Source organism: Callorhinus ursinus, unplaced genomic scaffold, assembly GCF_003265705.2.
Source record: "Callorhinus ursinus isolate GAN/ISIS: 27379988/994484 unplaced genomic scaffold, GSC_fseal_2.0 scaffold1, whole genome shotgun sequence".
NCBI lineage: Eukaryota > Metazoa > Chordata > Mammalia > Carnivora > Otariidae > Callorhinus > Callorhinus ursinus.
In genome coordinates, this window is record NW_027397063.1 from 2,790,601 (window position 1) to 2,811,700 (window position 21,100).

Sequence of the window (21,100 nt, forward strand, 5' to 3'; positions counted from 1 at the left end):
GTTTTTAAACGGCTCTGAAAGGTTACCAAAAGGTCGCATCTTTTAAAGATATCAGCTGAAGAGCCAAAGAAAGGGCCTTCTAACTATAATAGCCATGCCACAGAGTCACCAACCTCTTCCTGGCCCAGAGTGGAGAGAAGATGGTGGTGCTGTTGGGAATCCATGTTTTGAGGGTGGGCATTCAAGACCGCAGAGAGGTAGGTGGTCCAAGTAGAACCAAGAGCGGTCTCTGGCCATGCTCTCCTGTGTGGCCTCATGGGGGCCTGGGACCAAAGTAGGACGTTTTAAACTTTTCAGAGAACGGCTTTTCGTTTTGTTGATTTTGTCACTTTCTATTTCATTGATTTCTACTTTAATTTTTATTATGTCTTTTCTTCTGCTTGCTTTTGGTTTATTTTGCTCTTCTTCCCCTACTTTCCTAAGCTGGAAGCTTAGATCATTGATTCTGGATTGTTCTTCTTTTCTAATATACGCATTCAATGCTATAAATATCCCTGTAAGCACTGCTTTCGCTACATTCCACAAATTGTGATATGTTGGATTTTCATTTAGTTCAAAATGCCTTTTAATTTCTCTTGAGACTTCTTATTTGACCCATGGGTTACTTGGAGGCGTGTTGTTGAAGCTCCAAATATTTGTTCTAGCTAACTTTCTGTTGTTGGTGGGGTTTTTTGTTGTTGTTTTTGTTGTTGTTGTCGTTTTGGTTTTTTGGTTTTTTGGTTTTTAGTTTTTAATCGATGTGGCCTGAGAATATACTGTGTATGATTTCTGATCTTTTAAATTTGTTAAGGTGTGTTTTATGGCCCAGAATGTGGTCTGTCTGGGCAAATGTTCCCTGTGAGGTTGAGAAGAAAGTGTATTCTGCTGTTGTTAAATGGAATCTTCTATAAATGTTAATTACATCAAGTTAGTTGGGAGTACTGTTCAGGTCAAAATGCCCTAATTTTCTGCCTGCTTGATGCATCAGTTACTGGAAGAGGGGTGTTGCAGCTTTCAACTAAGTGTATTTTTCTATTTCTTCTTATAATTCGAAATCAGTTTTTGCCTCATGTTTTTTGACACTGTTGTTAAGTGCATACATGTTAAGGATTGTTACATCTTCTTAGAGAACTGACTCTTTCATCATCATGTAATTCCCGTCTTTATCCCTGAAATTCTTCCTTCTTCTGAAGGCAGTTTTGCATTAAATATAGCTACTCTGCCTTTCTTTTGGTTAGTGTTAGCATGGTCTTACTGCATCTCTTTACTTTTACCCTGAGTCTTTATATTACAGGTAGGTTCCTTGTAGACAACATATAGTTGGGCCTTCACTCTGACAATCCCTAGCTTTTAAGTGGTGCATTTAGAACATTCATACTTAAAGTGATAATTGATAATGGTTGAATTCATAGCTATCATGTTTGTAACTGTTTTCTATTTGCTTACTTGTTCTTTTTTCTCTTTTTCTGGCTCCTCTGGTTTTAATGGAACATTTTATATGATTCTGTTTTATCTCCTCTCTTAGCCAATCAATTATACCTTTTTAAAAAATGTTTTTAGTGTTTGCCCTGGAGTTTGCAAAATACATGCATAATGAATCTAAGTCACCATTAAATAACACTACACCACTCCTTCCTTCCCATTCTGTCATTCCTGCTATTCATCTCATTTACCCATATGCTGTGATCACCCAATACATTATTCCCTCTATTATCATGTTAAACAGACAGTTTATCTTTTGGATCAACTAAGAATAGGAAAAATAAGACTTCATTTTACCTTCATTTATTTTTTCTCTGAAACTTCCTTTCTTTGTTTCAATTCAATTCTCTGACCTATATTTTCCTTCTCCTTGAAGGATTCCTTTTAACATTTCTTGCATGACAGCTCTGTTGGGTAAATTACTTCAGTTTTTGTTTGTCAGATAATATCTTTATTTCTCCTTCACTGTTGAGGTATAATTTTGTAGAATATGGAATTTTAGGCTGGTGGCTTTTTTTCCTTTAAACTCTTGAAATATTTACTACACTTTTTGCTTGTATGGTTTTTGAAGACAAATTGGAAGTAATACGTATCCTTGTTGCTTTCGGTGAGGTGTTTCTGTAGATTATTTGGTATTTATCTTCCTTGGTGTTCTCTGAGCTTCTTGGATCTGTGGTTTGGTGTCCATCACTAATTTTTAAAAAATCATTGGGCATTAATACTTCAGATATTTCTTCTACTCTGTTTTCTTTTCTTTTTCCTTCTGATTATTTCCACTATACATATGTTACACCTTTTGAAATTGTCCCAGAGTTCATGGATGTTCTGTTTTGGGTTTTTCTGTTTGTTTGCTTTGTTTTTTTCTTTCTTTTTTCTCTTTACCTTTTAGTTTGGGAAGTTTCTATTAACATATTTTAAAGCTCATTGCTTCTTTCCTCAGCCATATCCAGTCTATTGATGAGCCCATCAAAGGCATTTCTCATCTCTGTTACAATGTTTTTCATTTCTAGAATTTCCCTTTGTATCTGAGAGTTTCCATCTCCCTCCTTACATCACCCATCTGTTCCTGCATGCTGTCTCCTTTTTCCATTAGAGCCTTTAACACATTAATCACAATTCAATTCCCTGTCTGGTAACTCCAAAATCTATGTCATATATGAGTCTGGTTCTGCTTTTTGTTGTATCTCTTCAGACTGCTTTTCTTACCTTTTGGCATGCCTTGTTATTTCTGATTTGAAAGCTAGACATGAGGGGCACCTGGGTGCTCAGTCAGTTAAGCATCAGCTCTTGGTTTTGGTTCAGGTCATGATCTCAGGGTCCTGGGATCAAGCCCCGCATCAGGCTCTGTGCTGAGCATTGATCTGCTTGAGGATTCTCTCCCTCTCTCTCCCTCTGCCCCTCTCCCTGCTTGCACACTCCCTCTCTCTGTCTCTCTCTCTCTCTCTAAAATAAATAAATAAGTCTTAAAAAAAAAAAAAAAGAAAGAAAGCTGGACATGATGTATCAGGTGATGGGAATGGGCATAAATAGGCCTTCAGTGTGAGACTTTATGTTCATCTAGCTAGGAGTTGGGCTGTGCTTCATGTTTTCTGTAGCTGTAGATGCCAGAGGCTTCAAATTCCTCCAATGTCCTTCTTTTTGTCTCCCTTGTTGCCTTTGGACTTCCCTAAGAACTCTTCCCTAAATAGTCTCTTTCAGCTGTAACCCACTGTTATTATACCGGATCCCATGAAAACCTGGAGGAGTTCCTGATGCCAATCTCATGAAAGTGTCCCCACCCGAATCCCCATACACGCACAGGACTGCAGCCCCTAGAAGTTTCTTATTCTCACAGTAGTCTATACTCGGTCTCCAACAGTTTATCAAAATTACCAGTTAAGCATTCTGACCAGTTTACGGCTCTAGCAGCTTCCGTTCCTGGTACACAGACCTCAGGTGATTTTCTATAGTCACCTGCCTCTCAAGATTCCAGGGTGACAGTTTGCCCTACGGTCTCAATTCTCTAACAGATCCAAGAAGAGTCATGGATTATCAGTCTGTGCCGCTCTTTTCTTGTAAAGAGGGGAGTGGTGACCCCCCCCCCACCAAGCTCTTTACATTTCAGACCTGCAGCTGGAAGCAGCAGTACATCTTGACATTAGTTATTTGATAGGGTGATTTCTCACTCTGGAGATTTTTTGATACTGCTACATCAAAAGGTGAAAGCACTCTACTTTCTTATTGAGTGATGTATGCCATGGATCCCTCTGAGTTCACCACTCGCCTCCGCCCTACCTTATCCCCAACTTCCCCCTTCTCTGACTTCATTTCAAAGGGAAGGGAGAGAGGGAGCTCTATTTTACCCACTTTTTTGATGATCAGACAGCTGAAAATAACCCATCACAAAATGACTTCAGTAAAGTGGCTGCATCAAAATATTATGTACCCTGAAAAAAACAGGAGGCAGAAAGGCTCAAATTTAAATTTTCTAATCCAGTCGTTTTCTTAATGGACATGTGAACTAGTTGAGATCGGGTCTTTGCCTCCTTTATCCTTACCTCAAATCTCCAGATTTCTTGACCTTTACCACTTCATCTCTGGGGCCCAGTTCCTCTCCAGTGCTGAAGACCGGCCGGCAAGCCGTTTATCAGTGAACAGCGTGGTATTACGAGGCTCACCCTGGAGCAGGTGTGTGTGGCCTTACCAATAAATTATCAGATAAATCCCTTGGCATAGGCTCATTTTCCTTTTTAATAATATAATCACAAAAAGTAGTCAGACTTATTGAGCATTTAATACGGCCAAAAACTGTGTTACGTGCTTTACATATGACTTATCTCACTTATTCTTCACTACTACCATTTGAAGTAGGAAAACTACGTATCAAAGAAAATAAGTGACTTGCCCAGGTTAAAGGCAGAATTCAGACTGAAATCCATTATTTAAGTTAGGTGCTTTCCCTAATCTGTTCCTTGCAGAGGCAGAACATAAGTGCATGATAAATGTCATCAGGGTTATCTATAACGTGGGAACAGCTGTTTCCAAGTCCAGATTACACAGATAACCCATCAGTTCACCTGAGTACAGGTCCCCCACTAGCTGTGATTCCCTAAAGGCAAGTACTATAATCCATTCACTACTGAGTCCCCAAAGCATTGACCCTAGTAAAGCAAAAATGCTCATTGGCAACATGAATGAATGAGGATGTGAATAACTTCATGAGCCTATGAATGAATGAGTGAACAAACTAATGAATGTGAATGAATAAATGAAGCAACTCTCAGCATATAATCAGTGCCATAGGAAGAAACCTTTTGAAGCATCATATGCTCCCAGGATGTTCACTGGTATCAGACTAGAAGCTCCAATGCGGCAGGGACTACATTGGTCTTATTCATCAGGCTATTACTAGCTAAGTTAGCACATGCCTCGCACATACTAAAATTCCAATAAACTTTTGTTCTTTTTGACGGACTGACTTATCAGAGGCAATCCCTTCAAGAATAAGTAGCCCTGCTCTCTGGAGAATGGCTGACAGTGGTTCTCTTCCTCAGCCTATGGCTTCCTTTCTGGATAACTCCCATCTTCTCCCTGCCTACTTCTTCCAAGAATAGGTATATTTATTGTTATAAGCACCATTCTTTACCGCACCCTCCCACCTGATTCTTTCTTAAATCTGATTAGCACATGTTCATCAAAGAAACACTGTAAAGGACCTATTTGAATTCAAATCCTGCACTGTGACTGTTGGAAGGAGCTTTGAGATCATGTCTTTTCAGAGAGGAGAATGAGGACGTGTAAACAAGTAGTTCAGGCTCAAAGACAAAACATGGAGGCCACTTCTCCTGCCTCTCAGTCCCATGCTTGGGGTTGCCCACAGCACTGCCATTTCCATACCTGCCTTCATGTGTTCGAGTTGGCCCCATCAGAGCAAGAATGGTAACAGAACAGTAAACTCAGCATACACCATATTGTCGGCCCTGGTTTTTTTGTTCTATTTTGTGCTTTTGGTTTTTTTATTAATAATACACGTAGAATTAGAAAACACCCAAAAAACCTGACATGAGAAGCTCGCCATCACCACCTTCTGGCCCACCGCTGGCAATGAATCCAAAGGCAGCTCACTACAGGTCACATGAATGAAAACTGATCACGCAGGGGTTTTAAGTGCTCGCCCTCCTCTAACGCTGGAAAGCTAAGTTGTGGTGTGAAGCAAGAATGTTGAATCTAAAACCCTGTGTTGAAAAAAAAAACAATCACAGAACTTGGACTTTAATCATAAAGATCATTTTACCAAAGCATATTTTTAAAAGGCTGTGAAACATTATGCAACGTTTGCATGGTTTAATTATGAGTTTAGAAAAGCCTAGCACAACTTTTTCACTACAGTAAAACATGACAGAGCATGAATCATGGCATAATACTTTATGCTTACTGTGGTTTTAGACATGGGGTTAGGGGTGCTGGGCTGTCTACACAGCAAGGCATGAATTACTGAACCACAATTCACACCCCGGAGGGCTTTATGACAATTATAAAACCTCTTTTGTTTGCTTCTTAAATGATTAAAATATTTGAGTACTATATACTCACCTAGCAAATGTGTATATCTAGGACATACGCATGTCTTAAAAAATATCTGAGTCTATAATTTATTTTTCACTTGGAGGAAAACCCTTGTAGTAAAATGAGAATATTGAACGATCTGGTATTTTGTTCTTTGCTTTCAATTATTGGAAACACTGTCGCCTGGATCTTTGTGCAGGATCTTTGACTGTAGCTGATCATTCATTTCCACTGAGTTTAGAATGGACCAGCTCTTTTATTCCTTGCCTTCTGCTCAAATTCCCCAAAATTCAGAATGGAATGAGGACCCTTCTTTAATATTAGATTTCAGAGATGCTAAGTTAAAATAGTTGCCCAGATTTTCCAAACTTAAAAATTGAGTTGTTGTTTTTTTTTACTTTACTTTACTTTACTTTATAAAGAAAAGAAAGAAATCGATCCACATGAGGGACAGGGGAGGGGGCAAGCGGGCAGAAGACCCGGGGATCCAGGTGGATCTCCAAACCCCTAATTCTGTTATCCGCTTTGCCAGCTTCGAACAGATAAACAGAAACAGCAAACTTTGAACTGCTGGAAATGAAAAGCCCCTGGAGGAACGAGAACTGAATATTTCACAATGAGTAGGAAGAACTCACTTCTTTACGTACTGGCACATACAGAGCCTGTACCCCATATTGTCCTGAGGATCGTTGCTCTTTCTAGATGTACTCCCAGCATCATGCAGCCCTGGCTATGAAGACCCCTGGAAGCTAGCGTAGTCCACAGAGAAGGTGGGACACAAAGAGAAAATCAGTGTTTAACCATAAAGAAATGGAGGCTGTCTTGTGGGGGGACCATGTCCCATTCAACTTTCCTTACACGTATTGCCTGAGATTATAGGGTTTGTTCATTTTTTCTTCTCCTTTTCATCTGCACTGGGATGCTTTTGAAAACTAAGACTCCTATGAATGCTGGAGTCAAATTTACAAAATCCTTTTTACCTAAATCTTCTGAAGCCAGAGTTTTGTCTCTTCTCTATCCCAGTCCTCATTTAATGGCCATCTATAAAATACTTGCTCAACATTCTGCCCTTTATACGTTGCAGACTTGAGGTCTTGAAAAGGTGTGGGACACCTGTCGGTCTGGGGTGGTAGAGCCGGCTCTCTACTGCTGGGCTTGTGAACTAATCCTCAGGTCTCATCACCAGCTTCCCAGCCAGACCTTCTTTTCTAAATTCCTTAGGAGACAATTCACCTAAATAGAGGATATTTAAAAGCCCTTGGGATATTTTTGCCAAAGGTACAAAAAAACAAACAAACAAAAAAAACTCTATGTTCTTTTTCGCTTACTGAGTACAGATGAATAGGTGATTGCCTGAGTTTATAAAATGTTTCTAAGGATGAGAATTGTACTCTTGATAAAGCTGATATTGTCTGGGCAGTTGAAATGTGCTGTAGTTCAACAGGTGAGCATTAACAATTCTACCTGGAAAGCATATTCAACTTCTCCTATCATTATTAGCATGATTAAATCAAACCTCCGGAAGGAACAGTTATCAGAGGAAAATCTTCAAGAATCGCACATAAACTGTATTTCAGTATCTTTGTGGGAGGGATGGAAATCATCAAACAAAAGCAAATACTTGGACTTACTAAACACTGGTCAACAGGCCACAGACATGTATAACATATTTAAACAAAGGTGACTAAGGGTGCCTGAATGGCTCAGTCGTTAAGCATCTGCCTTTGGCTCAGGTCATGGTCCCAGGGTCCTGGGAGCCTTTCTCCCTCTCCCTCTGCTGCTCCCCCTGCTGGTGCTCTCTCTCTCTCTCTCTCTCTCTCACTGTGTCTCTCTGTCAAATAAATAAAATCTTAAAAGAAAAAAAAAGGTGACTAGCTTTTTATTAAAAGGTTTTTTTTTTCTTAAATCCCACCCCACTCTACGTATGACTGACCTCCCTGATTCTCTGCAGACACAAGGCAGATCCAGCCATCCCCACCGTGGTCCTATGATCAGTCCTACCAATACCTGGGATCGATTGCCTCACCTTCCGTACACCCAGCAACACCCATCTCACCTGGACGGGCCAGCGGCATGACAACCCTCTCTGCAGAGCTTTCCAGTCGACTCACAAGTAAGCTGCTTGAACACACCCTTTGAAGTCGAGCTAGAGTGGAAGGTTCGAGAGACTGGAGATGCATGAAGGGGTTGGCAGTCATTCTGGGGGGTAAAATGTGGTTTAAAGACAATGTTGTCTAAGTCCCATGTCCATGCACTGATTTTCCCTGACACCTAGAGACAGAGATTATGAATACGAAGGCAGAAGAGGATTCTTTGGGCATTTTGGGGTTGCTCATATTTGGCAGACAGTGGTAGCAGCTGGTGGGTTAATAATATACAAGGCCAAAGGAATCAGCTTCTAGAACTCAGGTGGGACTGTCCATCTGACGGTGGCGAGCTTTCACAGGTCATGTGAACAACACTGGGGTACCTGTGGAATGGGAGGCAGCTACACCCCAAATGAGACATTTCAAACTAAGAGCTGTTCATCCCAGATTAGAGGAACAGAATGGAAAGCTCGGGTGTCGTGGTTAGCATAATTGTTGTTAATACGAGCTCATTAAATATTAGTCATTTAACCTATGAGACCTTTGGGCTTGGCACTCACCTTTGCTCGTGGGCAGGGAAATCGGAGGTAGAGAAAAATTCCTTTGTTGAAAGCAAAAGAAGAAACTAACTCCCTGCTTGGAGCTTTGAAATTGGAGCTGGACCAAACTATGAAAATACTTCAGAGAACTTCAGCATTATGAAGCCTGCAAACACACTTCGTATGTTTGGGGGGGAGGGTAGTTGTTTTTGCTTTTCAGCTCTTGAGATCAGATTATAGTAGATTAGGGGGCAGGCGAAAGGGGCAAAGGCATCACGTCTGCCATTTTAAATGTCGTATAATGTGTGTTTTCTAGACAGTTGTGATTACTTGAGATTTCACCAAATGCTTTAGCTTCTTCTCGGAGCTTCTGAACAACAGCGCCATTTGCACCTGGGGCCAGATAATTCTTTGTTGTGGGGGGCTGTCCTGTGCGCTGCAGGATGTTTAGCAACATCTCTGGCCTCTAGATGCAGCAACAGGCCTCCTCCCCCGCATCAAGACAACCAAAAATGTCTCCAGACACTGCCAGATATCCAGAGGGCCCCCAAACTGCCCCCCAGTTGAGAACCACCACCTTCGAGTATTCTTAGGCCCTGTGGTAAAATGGGAAAGCCAACTTCGTTGTCCACTTTTTGCATTAATGCCAACATTTTCAGGGCACCTGCTGGGCTAAGGAGTTGAGGAAGTAGCATAAGAATGATGACGTCTGTTCAGCTTGTTGTTTCAGAAGTTCTGTTCCCTCAGGACCAGTTTGATTCCAAAGGCACTTGTCAACTTTTATTGATTCTTCTCAGTGGCACTGCTCTGCTCTCTACAGCTAAAACAATTACTGTTTTCCTTGGTAATGTGCCTGCTGTGGGCCCCTTGGAATTTATTACGTAAGACTTTTGACTTGGTCAGCACCCAAGATCTGCACCTTATAGTTTCAAGAGCCCTCGGGGGGCAGCCGCTCCAACTGACCAGTGTTCAGATGTGAGGGTGACTTTTCTTTTTTTTTAAAGGGAATCGGTAACGTGCACTCCTAAGTCCCATGTTGCTATTACACTTCTGAATAACCAGGACTTCAATTACCCGAGAAGTGGGGAAGGACGTTTTATGGCATGAGGGTGTGAGGTACACAAAAACCACGTCCCATTTCAGTGCCCAAGAATGATTCTCCCCTGTCATGGAGGGAGGGCAGGAGAGAATTTCAGATGAGCTTTCCCCAGTGGCTGGGAAAGGCATGGGAGACTGCTCTTCAACTTGGCAGATCTCCCTCTGAGAAATCAAGCCTGGAGTGCCGGCCTGAGAAGCGTTGTCATATGCCTGGGGGCAGTAGGGGATTGCGACACATAAAAGCCAAGTGGCTGCCTGGCGGCCAGCCTTGAGAACCTGACACTGCTCTCTGCTCCTGCTTTTCCTTTTAATCCTTCCCCAGAGCTCTGTGTTCAGCCCCTCTCCCCGCCCCCAGCCCCACCTGGACTTCCTTCTGCAGGGGGGACTTGCACTGTCTCTCTCTCTCGCTCTCTCTCCTTTGCAGACAGTCTCCACACCTTGTCTGAAAAAGAGATGTCATCTGGAGGTTTTCCTTTATTTTTTTCTTTAAAAAAAAAATTAATGTTTAGCTGCCAACCTGGGCGACAGACGGCATGCATTAATCTGAGTCATGCCAAAGATCCTTTTAAGGCCGCCATTATCTGCTCAGGCTGTTTAATCCTTTGGGGGCAGTGGGAGGGGCTACAGTGGGACAGCTTTCATCCATGTCAAGCTGTAGAATGAACACTTGAGCTGTCATGGCAAATATTTAGCGCCATCAGTGGGGAAACATTTCCAACTAAAATACCTGAACCTCCTAATCCCCAGATTTCCTACTCTCTAAAAGCTCCCTGTGACTATCAGGGATCCCCACCCCCACCCACCATGGAATAAGGGGGCATCAGGCCAGCCCAAAGGACAAATGGGCGACAGACACGTGGGGTGAATGGTGTGTGACCGTGGGGCTTGGTAGGAAATGTCAGACAGGACATAAAACTGGAAACAAATATTTGAATAGATCATTTGAATCGGAACATATCTAGAGGGCTGAAGCTCTTTTATTATCAAAATGTGCGGGAAAAGCTACTTTCACCAAACGGGTGGCCTTTTGTCCAGTGGCACTGGTGCCATGTAGACAGAAAGAGAATCACAGGCAGTACTGAAGATCTTTCAGATATTCCGCACGCAAGTGAAAGAACTATTTTCCCCCTGACAGCTGAGACCATAACATCATTCCATTACTTATGTCCGTGACCAGCCTCGGACTCACTCGGGATTACGGTAACTTGTTACCATCACCACATTACCATGTAGTCGTTGGGACAGACTGGCAGAGCATGTCCAGACATCACCATGAAACAGGGTGACCTTCCATTCATTTTCCAGTGGATTCACCTTTTTGTCTCAGGGCAAATGAAGCAAGAGGAATACTGGGCGGGTCATTAATTTGTGTCCAGAGTCTTGCATCAGATGCCAACAAATTGATGGTATTTGCCTAATGCTCTTCCTCCTACCTCGGCTTCTCCCTAGACTATAGAAATCTAACTGGAAAAATGGAGTCAAGCTTCCTGTCACAGCTCTCTGGGTGAGCAAAAACAAGTGACACAGAGCTTGCTCACAGACAGCCCCAGTAAGCGGGCAGGAACAAACTGTGTGGAATGAGGTGCGGCCTGGCTTCAGGACGAGCTAGAGAGTGGCCGTGGAAGGGCAGCCCCAGAACCACTGTCAGTTTACAATGTTTTCCCTGCCCACATGTCTGACTGGCTTTGAAAAGATTAACAGCAGTGTTTGTTTGAAAGTCAGACTCCTGGTTTCCTCATTAGCAGAGAGATTGGCTGCAGACTTTGGTTGTTTCTATAAACTTTAATTACCTCTCTGATGAGAAGTATATACCTCCTCATCACATTCACCCCAAATTTATAGAGGAGTTCGGAGAGAGAGAAGGAGGAGAAGGGAGGAGGAGAAGGGGGAGAGAGGGAGAGAGAAAGGGAGAGAGAGTGGAGGAGAGACAGAGAGAGAGAGACAGGCAGAAAGAGAATGAGAACACTAGCTCTCCCTGCTGGAATAATAGGCTTGAAATATGAGGAAGTTGATCAACCCCGGATGCCTTCCAAAAACAGATTAATCCACCCTGGTAGCTTTCCTTTCAGAGCAAACTCTTGGCTCTGTCAAGTTTCTCTATGGGCCTGAACACAAAAGGACACCAACCACATGCCATTCTGAGTTTGGAGTTATTTTGTATGTTGATTTGAGAAGTTACAGATTTTAAAACATTTAATTCTTGCCTCTGCTATCTTTTGGGTTTGCTGTTGTAAAGAGTACGGTCCTGGCCCAGTATTTGATGAATAATTCTGAGGAACAGTTACCCCCAGGACACCATCCTATATTTACATGGTGGTTCTCGGGCGGGGGCGGGGGGGAAGAATGCTTGCCCCCCCCCCCCCCACCCCCAGAACATTTGGCAGTGTCTCGAGACATTGTTAGTTGTCACAATGCGGGGTGTGGGGGCACTACGGACATTTGGTAGGCAGAGGCCAAGGATGCTGCCAAACATCCTACAATGCATGGGACAGCCCCCCACCGCCCCAACAAATAACTATCTCTCCCAAAATGTCAATAGTGCCACTGCTGAGAAACTGATCTACAGAACACAGGGAACGCTTCCTGGCACCCAAAGGCCCTAGTAGTTCCCAAGGGAAGCCTATGCTAAAGAAAAATGCAGAAGGATGCAATAAAGGCCTGAGCCAGTTTCTGAAACCATAAATGCAGAATCCTAACAAAATGAGTTTTATAGACAAACTTTGCCATTCCTGGTAAAATTTCAACATGTGCAAAAATGGAGTGGATAAATCAAGGCCCTGTGGCCGTTTGTGTTAACAAATCAGTGAAGCACATATGAGAGAATACCAGGTGACACTGAGGCCATATTTTTCTAAAAATGTAGAAGTAGTTTAAAGGCACATGTGGGAGACAAAGAGTGGTACTGATACTCACTGACATTCACTCAGTCACTGCTACGCTACGCATTAGGTCGAATCATAAGAAATTGCCAATTTTTAATTGTTTGAGACCTACAGAAACAGCAGTTTCCTATGATTCAACCTAAATATTATGTATAACGTATTATAATGTTATTATATATTATTATAACACAATATATTATGTATGATATATTCTATTAATATTAATCTACGGATGCATCCATTTCATTAGTATTATATAATTTTATAAGTTACACATTCTTACAATTATATTAATGTCACAGATTACATTTATATTAATATTGGCATATTAACATATTGATTATAGAGGGCTGGTAAACATTTTTCCATAAGCGGCCAGATACTAAATATTTTAGGCTCCCCGGGTCCTGCGGTCTGTGTCATGACGACTCCGCTCTGCAGTGGTGGATCAGCAGCAGCTATGATAATCCTGAACAGGAGCGAGGCTCATTCCAGTGAAACTTTATGCATGGCCACCGATATGGGAATTCCACATAATTTTCACATCAGGAACTATCATCCTTCTTTTCACTTTTTTCAACCATTTAGAAAAGTAACTCATTCTCAGCTTGGGGGCCGTACAAAAATTGGTGGTGGCTAGACGGTCGGTTTGCCAACCCTGTAATTACATCAGTATTGTACGTATTTTATCTATACATAGTATGTTACATTACATTGTATTACATTCTATTATATTGTAATGACATTGTAGCCTACCCCACCTTACATTCCGTGAGGCCCCGGATTACCACCCTCTCTCATCGCAGACCATCACACCACCTCCCTGCCCACTAGCATGCTGGGTAGGCGGCCCCCTCGGCTCCAGGGGCAGCAGCATTCTGGGTAATCCTCCTGTGGGCGGGCCACGGGCGGGAGGGGCGTGGCCTCCCCCCCCCCCCCCCCCCCCCCTTTTTCCCCCCCCCCCCCCCCCGCCCCGCAGCGGCCCCCGACCTGACGGCCTTCGGTGACCCGCGCCAGTTCCCCGCGCTGCCCTCCATCTCAGACCCTCGCATGCACTACCCCGGCGCCTTCACCTACTCCCCGACGCCCGTCACGTCGGGCATCGGCATCGGCATGTCGGCCATGAGCTCTGCCACGCGCTACCACACGTACCTGCCGCCACCCTACCCCGGCTCGTCGCAGGCACAGGGCGGCCCCTTCCAGGCCAGCTCACCCTCCTACCACCTGTACTACGGCGCCTCGGCCGGCTCCTACCAGTTCTCCATGGTGGGCGGCGAGCGCTCGCCGCCGCGCATCCTCCCGCCGTGCACCAACGCCTCCACGGGCTCGGCGCTGCTCAACCCCAGTCTCCCGAACCAGAGCGACGTGGTGGAGGCTGAGGGCAGCCACAGCAACTCGCCCACCAACATGGCGCCTGCCGCGCGCCTCGAGGAGGCCGTGTGGCGGCCCTACTGAGGGCCTCGCGGCGGTCGGGCAGGAAGAGCGCCGCTGCCCAGGCCCAGCCTTAGCCCGGAAGACCCCGCGGACGCAGGGTCCGCGGCCGGCGCTGGGGAGGGGGCGGGCCCTTGCGAACTGGGTTCTGGGATCTAGCTCTGGTCTGCGCCCACCCAAGCCCGGCGCCAGGGCCGCCTACGCCCCCGAGGCCGTACGGAGCGCCTGAGCGCCGTTGCTGTGGGCCCGGCTCACCTTTTCCGAACCTTGACCCAACCTGAGGGTGTCCGCCTCGCCACCGCGCGGACGCGTCGTAAGGCAAACAGGAAGATTCCCAGAGGGAAACTGTGAATGCTTCTGATTTAGCGATGCTGTGAATAAAAGAAAGATTTTATACCCTTGACTTCACTTTTTAACCAAGTTGTTTATTCCAAAGAGTGGAATTTTGGTTTGGGTGGGGGCAGGGAATGCAACTCCTCTTGTTTGGTATCTAATTCATATTTTTTAATTTTCTTTTCCAGCACCTTATGAATTGCAAAATGCGTATTTGCATTTGGGGTGGTTTTTATTTTTATATATATATAAATTTGAGCTTGCTTCTTTCTTGCTTTGACAATTGAAAGAAATATGATTCCTTTTTCTGTAAGTTTTATTTAACTTTTCTTTTGGACTTTCGTGTAGTTGTTTTTTTTTGAGAAACAGCTACAGCTTTGGGTCATTTTCAACTACTGTATTCCCACAAGGAATCCCTAGATATTTATGTATCTTGTTGTTTAGACACCTACTTATGTGTTGATACTTTTTTAATTATTTAAATGTACTTATATTAAGAAGAAAAATATCAAGTACTACATTTTTGTTTTTGATAGTAGCCAAAGTTAAATGTATCACATTGAAGAAGGCTGGAAAAAAAGGGTGGGCAATGTGATGACTTGGTTATCTAAATATTGTTTACATTAAACTCCCTTTCATGTTAATCAAACGAGTTGGTAGCTAATGCAGCAACGTTTTTAATACGATTTTTAGATACTGAGGGTCACTTGAAGGATCTGAAGTATGGAATTTTCTGCCAAGCTCAACAAAGGGTCTCATATCTGACTCCCTCCCTTCAAACAGAGAAGGTCAAATCTGGTTCCAGGAGGTTCAGATAGATGCCAATGATTGCACCTCTGGAGAGGATTTATTTTCTGCCTAGGGATTTGCTCCCTCCTTGGGCTCTTGATAATTTCAGACATACTTTGTAACCATTGAATCCAAAGTAAGCTATGTGGAAGAGCAATATCCACATGGGAACCGAATGAACGGATTTATGGGTTCTTTAACTGCTCCCTTCTGGGGTAGTAAGGAGATCATCTGAATCCAGAATTCAGAATTTTAGCTCCAAGAAAATACTCCTGTTTGATACAGTACCTGTTCATTGATGCAGAACAAAACTTGTGGCTGTCCCCCAAGGCTGGGAGTGGAAGAAACTAGACCTGGTGCTTTTGATGCCTGAAAGTCTCCAGCTGAATTTTCATAGGGTGGGCTCAGAAGCAGAGCTGAACAGGACAGTTTACATCCGTGTGCCTCCATGGTGTCACATGGGAAAGTATTGTCCCACCTGTGCCGGACTCCATCCCATGCTGCTCATTCAGCACCCAACTTTGCATTGCTTTCACCAGGCTGAGACCCTACCTAATGGGGTGTGTGCACTTTTATCCGTGCATCTTGTGTGACAGGAAAGATTCATGTCACTGCTGCCCATGGCTACAAAAGTGTCCAATGTCACTGTAAATTTTATGGCACTATTTTTATTGGAGAATTTGGTCAGAATGCAGTTGTATAACTCATAAATACTAACTGCTGGTTTTGACATATATGTGCTCAAAATGATCTGGTTGTTATTTAATGTACCTCTTAAATTAGTTGAGATGATTTCAGGTCAACTCTGAAGAGTATTTGAAAGCAGGACTTCAGAACAGTGTTTGACTTTTATTTTATAAATTTAAGGATTCAAATTAGAAAGATCTTCGGCTGCAGGCAGCAAAACAGCTGGTCTTATTTAAAACAACTTGTTTTTTAGTTTTCTTATATATATATATTGATTATTTGTTTTACACAGATGCAGTAGCACTTTGGTAAGAATTAAAATGTAAAACAGTTTGTGTTGTCAGTCAGGTCATTCTTATCTAGAAAAGAGCTAAAACAGATCTCGGAGAAACTCAGAGTATATTCACTTTCATTTTAGACATGATTCTGTCTCCATGATTCAATTTGATGTTTTATTCTGTATTACATTTTTGCAGCAAAATTACCCTTAAATGTCAGTAAATTGAAAATTTTTATTTTTGAAAAGGACCTTTGGCCCCTTGACCCCAAATAGAACCTAAGTGTTCTTTTCAGCACATGTTGCCATATCTGACCTGACAAACGTTGGGGGAAAATGAAGGAAAAAAAATTATATTTTTCAGTTCATTTCTGGTACCTGAAGATATTCCAACTCAAAACCAGCCTAATGCCCTGGAAGGGGATCAGACAGTGCTTCACATTGAATCTTCACTCTCAAAGGCATGTATGATGAGGGCTTGTCACTTTGTTGGAGACCCACTGGTTTGGCCAGTCAAGAGTTTCACAGACCCTTACCAGCATATGTAGTACTTAATTGTCCCAGAAAAAATTAAATCAAACTAGTTGTTCGGAGATAGGCCTCATGTCACATTTAATGCTTTTTTCCCCCCTGGGGAAATAGCATTCATTGCCTTCAGGTAAATTAAGGTGGTCCTTCAATCAAGGAGACCTTTAAGCCAATAATGTAATAACTGGATATATCTGGGAGCGTTGGTCCAAGAGAAGAAAGATTAAATAAGCCATTTCTACTGCTTGTTCATGCCTTTATTTATGTCAACATGGACATGTATTTTAATTCTTTTTGGTTTTCTTGCTGTATTTCTTATATGACTTATATTTCTTATATGACTTATATTTCTTTCTTTCTCTGGCCCCCTAATATCTCCCTCTGTTTCTCTTCCCCTCCCTCCACCAAGCCTCTCCTCCCTCCTCCATTCTCTCGCTTTATATAAGGAGACAGCACACACACACCCCCAACTTCACACCAAATGTCCAGAACATGAGGAGCTGCAGGTCTCCTCCCTTTACATAAAGGAGCATGGTGAGTCAGCCTTTCTCCTGCTCGTCGTGGGTTTCTTCCAGCAGAACAGAGACATTGCCAACCATTTTGAATCTGCTTGCTGTCCAAGTGCAGCAACAGAAACCTTCCTGGACAAATTACAATCAGTGAGTTAATAGACAGCCTTTCTGCTGCCTTGCCATTTCTGTGCAGATAAACAGAAATGCTCTGATTGGAAAGGAAATGAATGGTTTCACTCAAATGTCCTACAATTTAGGATTGCAGGTTTCTGTCCTGAAAGACCTGCTTCCTTAGGACATTCCATCCTGGTGATTTTTGTTTTTGGTGGTTTTGTTTTCTGGGGGTACAACATGTTTGGGGTCTTTTATACATGAAAAATCAGTTAACAATAATCTCAGAAAACATTTTTTACATCTGAACAAAATGCCTTTTTGTTTACCTACAGTATACAATTGTTTGGGGTTTTTGTTTGTTTGTCTGTTTGTTTGGAGTTTTTCCCCTCCCTTTAGCCAGATCAGAATTGATGAGGCTGATCATTTGGCATTTTTTTTCCTTCCAGAAGAGTTGCATCAACAAAGTTAATTGTATTTATGTATGTAAATAGATTTTAAGCTTCATTATAAAATATTGTTAATACCTATAATAACTTTTTTTCAATTTTTTGTGTGTGTTTCTAAGGACTTTTTCTTATGTTTGCTAAATACTGTAGACAAAAAAATGCTTCTTTCTACTTTGTTTATTTTAGACTTAAAAATGAGCTACTTTTTATTCACTTCTGTAAAGAGCTAATAGCATGGTTCCAATTTTTTTTTAAGTTCACTTTTTGTTCTAGGGGAAATGAATGTGCAAAAAAAAATAACTGTTGGTTATTTGCGCTATTCTGGATGTATAAAAATCAATGGAAAAAAATAAACTTCCAAATTGAAATGACAGTAAAACACATCTATTGAAAAAGTAACAATGGGAATTGCAGTCCTACTTGGACAGGCCCCACCTAGTGTCTATTTGTGTAGCAGTTACTGGATCTGTTCACAAAGCATCCTGGAAATTCGTGTGTGCTTTCTTTCTCCCTGGTACTGACATATTGAATACTTCCCGAAAGGGAACTGTCAATCTCGAGGTTTAAACCAGATCCAGTATGAGAAACCCCCCCCACCCCAAGTCCCTCTCCAAGGTGTTTCCAGACAGTGCAGGAGAGCAGGCAGTCCATCGTGTGTGGTCTACTGCTCAGAGTCAGGTTGGCTGCCCCCCCCTCTGCCGGGAGCATTCCCGTGCCCAGCCTGTGCAGGGCAGCTGGACTGCTGCTGCCCAGGAGCCACTGGAGCCTTACTTTCTTTGTACCACAGTTTCTTCTGTAAATCCAATATTATCACTAGTGAATGGCAAATAAACAGTTTGGCAAGTACATACACCATAGCACACTGGTGTGGTCTTTTCTGAGATGGAGGGGCTAGGAAGCCAAGTGAAACCACTGCAACACACAGGAGAACACCTTCAAGCGAGCTCTTCATGGGCTCACCAGGCTTCAGGCTGATGTCCGTGCCTTCTCCTCCCTGTGCGTCCTGCACCCCCTGGCTTCTGAGGCCAGGACGGCCCAGGTAAAGCCCAGGCTCCTGGTGCTGCTTCTCTGGGTATGAAGGAACAATGAAGCATGCTTTCATGTCTGTATAAAAAAAAATAATAACGATAATAATAATTCAAAAGAATGACGTGAGATTTGCAAACACGAAGAGGAAAGGGTAGATGTTCAATAGGAGGCCAGTCACCATCCCTGGCCTCCATTTCTTTAAATCGGGGGAGTCAGCCTTGAGCTGTGATGGGGAGTTTTTTTAAAGTTCTTCCCTCACCACCCCCACGGTGCCAAGCATTAGTCGTATTTTGGCCTCGAGACTATGGGAACCAAGTTACCTCCTGGCCAAGAGTCACCAGAACTCCTTCACAGTTCTTGTCATTGCCTTCTCAAGATCTCCCATGGTCTGCAGGGTGGCCACAAAGAATGTCAGGAACCCACGCAAGTGGGATCAAAAGAAATGACTGACTGGGGAAGTCATGGTTAATGAGCAGAGGCAGGAAGTGGGTGGGAGGATCAGGTTATATGTGTTCAGAAAGGGAGCCTCATGGAGCTGCTGAGCATGTCTTCAGGAGCCAGACTGCCTGGGTTTGAGTTCCAGTTCTGCCTCACGCTGGGCAACAAATTAAACCAGTGGCCTCCCTCTTCTCACCTATAAAAGAGAGACACTAATGCTATCAGTTAGGAGATCTAAATAACTTAAGACATGTGAAACATTGTATAAAGCAATGGCACATAATACATTCTCAATAAATGGAAATACACAGAACAATACTGCTCATTATTAACATAAACAGCTTCAAATAAAAAGCTAAAATGCTTTCTACTTCTCCCAATCCATGCCTTGCTGTTACTGCTAACTGGGTGGTGTTTGCCGTTCCAGACTTTTCTCTATATCTATAATATACACCACATATTTTATCGCATCCATGCAAAAAGGCATCATACAATACATATCATTGCACAGCTTTTGTGCTTAATATACAATGTGAGTCTTTCAGCACACTTAGATCTACTACATTCTTCTTAATGACTACATTGCATAAAACTGTATGCTTGGACTCATTTGTTTACCCCTTCCTTTACTGAGAGACAGTGAGGGTGCCCCCCATGTCTTGCTATACAACAGTTCTCTGCATATATCTTATGACCTCATGCTTGAATTTTTGTACATTTAAAAGGAACTGCTAGTTCAAAACGATTTTGCATTTTGACAGATACCTCCAGAATGCTCTTTCAAAAGGTTTTATTGAATTAGATTTCCAGGGTCAGGGCCATGTGCTAAGAAGCAGAAAACAGAAACTTGCCAGGTAAATGCTTGATGGCCACTGTCTGTAGCAGGTTTTTAGACCAGATCTTAGTGCCAGAGAGATCTTGTACTTTCTGAAGTGCTTAAAGCATTCCAGGGGAGGAGTGAATTAAAAATAACAACACACATGTAAATGCTTACTCCAAGCCAGGCTCTGGTTTAAGCGCTTCACATACACTAGCTTATTCAATTCTTATGGTGACCCTATATGAGAGGGGGATCCCGTTTTTATCCCCATTTTGCAGATAAGGACACTGAAGTCCAGTGAGGTTAAGCAATCCACCTATGTCCCATGGCTGTTGGTGGAGGAGCCAGGATTTGAGCCCCAAGTCTGGTGCACTACTCCTTGCCCTTCACCGTTTTCTAGACTGAAACTCTGAGCAACATTGACATTCACTGATGACCAAAGACTTGAGTAAACACTCATGGGTGGCCTTTCCCTTCAAAGAATGCTAGTCTGAAAAGCAGAAGGGAGAAATGAGTGCATGAGAGTTTCCAGAAAATGGGGAACCCAAGGGGCTTCCAAAGAAATTGTTCACCCTTGCTCAATACTGAAGATCATGGAGAGTTCCAAGTGAAAAGCCTCTTCCCTGCATGACTGAGTGTGTCAGGCAGACCCTGTGAGGTCTAATTGAAAGCCTCAGCCCTAGTCTTCCATACCTTCTCAATTCTACCTTTCATCTATTTATTTATTTTTAATGAAGAAACTATGTTTTTTTAAGACAGTTTTAGATTTACAGAGAAGTTGAGCAGATACTACCTAGAGTTTCCATCTCCCCTGCACCCTCTGAGAGCCCCTCCACCAGCAACCAATTTCCCCTATGACTAACATCTTAAACATTAGTATGGTGCATTTGCAACAACTAATGAGCCAATATCGATACCTTATTGTTAACTGAAGTCCGCAGTTTATTCAGATTTCCTTAGTTTTCACCTAATGTCCTTTTCCTGTTTTAAGATAGTGCATTACATTTAGTTGTCATGTCTCCTTAGGCTCCTCTTGGCTGTGACATTTTCTTAGACTTCCCTTGTTTATGAGGACCTTTAAAGA

General features: G+C 42.8%; 1 protein-coding gene across 8 annotated transcripts in view; it reads left to right on the forward strand.

Moving 5' to 3' along the window:
- Positions 1-18,581, forward strand: part of RUNX1 (RUNX family transcription factor 1) — a 247,289-nt gene extending 228,708 nt beyond the window's left edge. For all 8 annotated transcript variants that reach the window (XM_025871737.2, XM_025871777.2, XM_025871766.2 and 5 more), the window contains 2 exons: positions 7,958-8,119; positions 13,592-18,581. In XM_025871737.2, the coding sequence (XP_025727522.1) occupies positions 7,958-8,119; positions 13,592-14,067 (638 nt within the window). In that variant the 3' untranslated portion in view covers positions 14,068-18,581. The remainder of the gene's footprint in view (positions 1-7,957; positions 8,120-13,591) is intronic.
- The last annotated feature ends 2,519 nt before the right edge of the window (positions 18,582-21,100 follow it).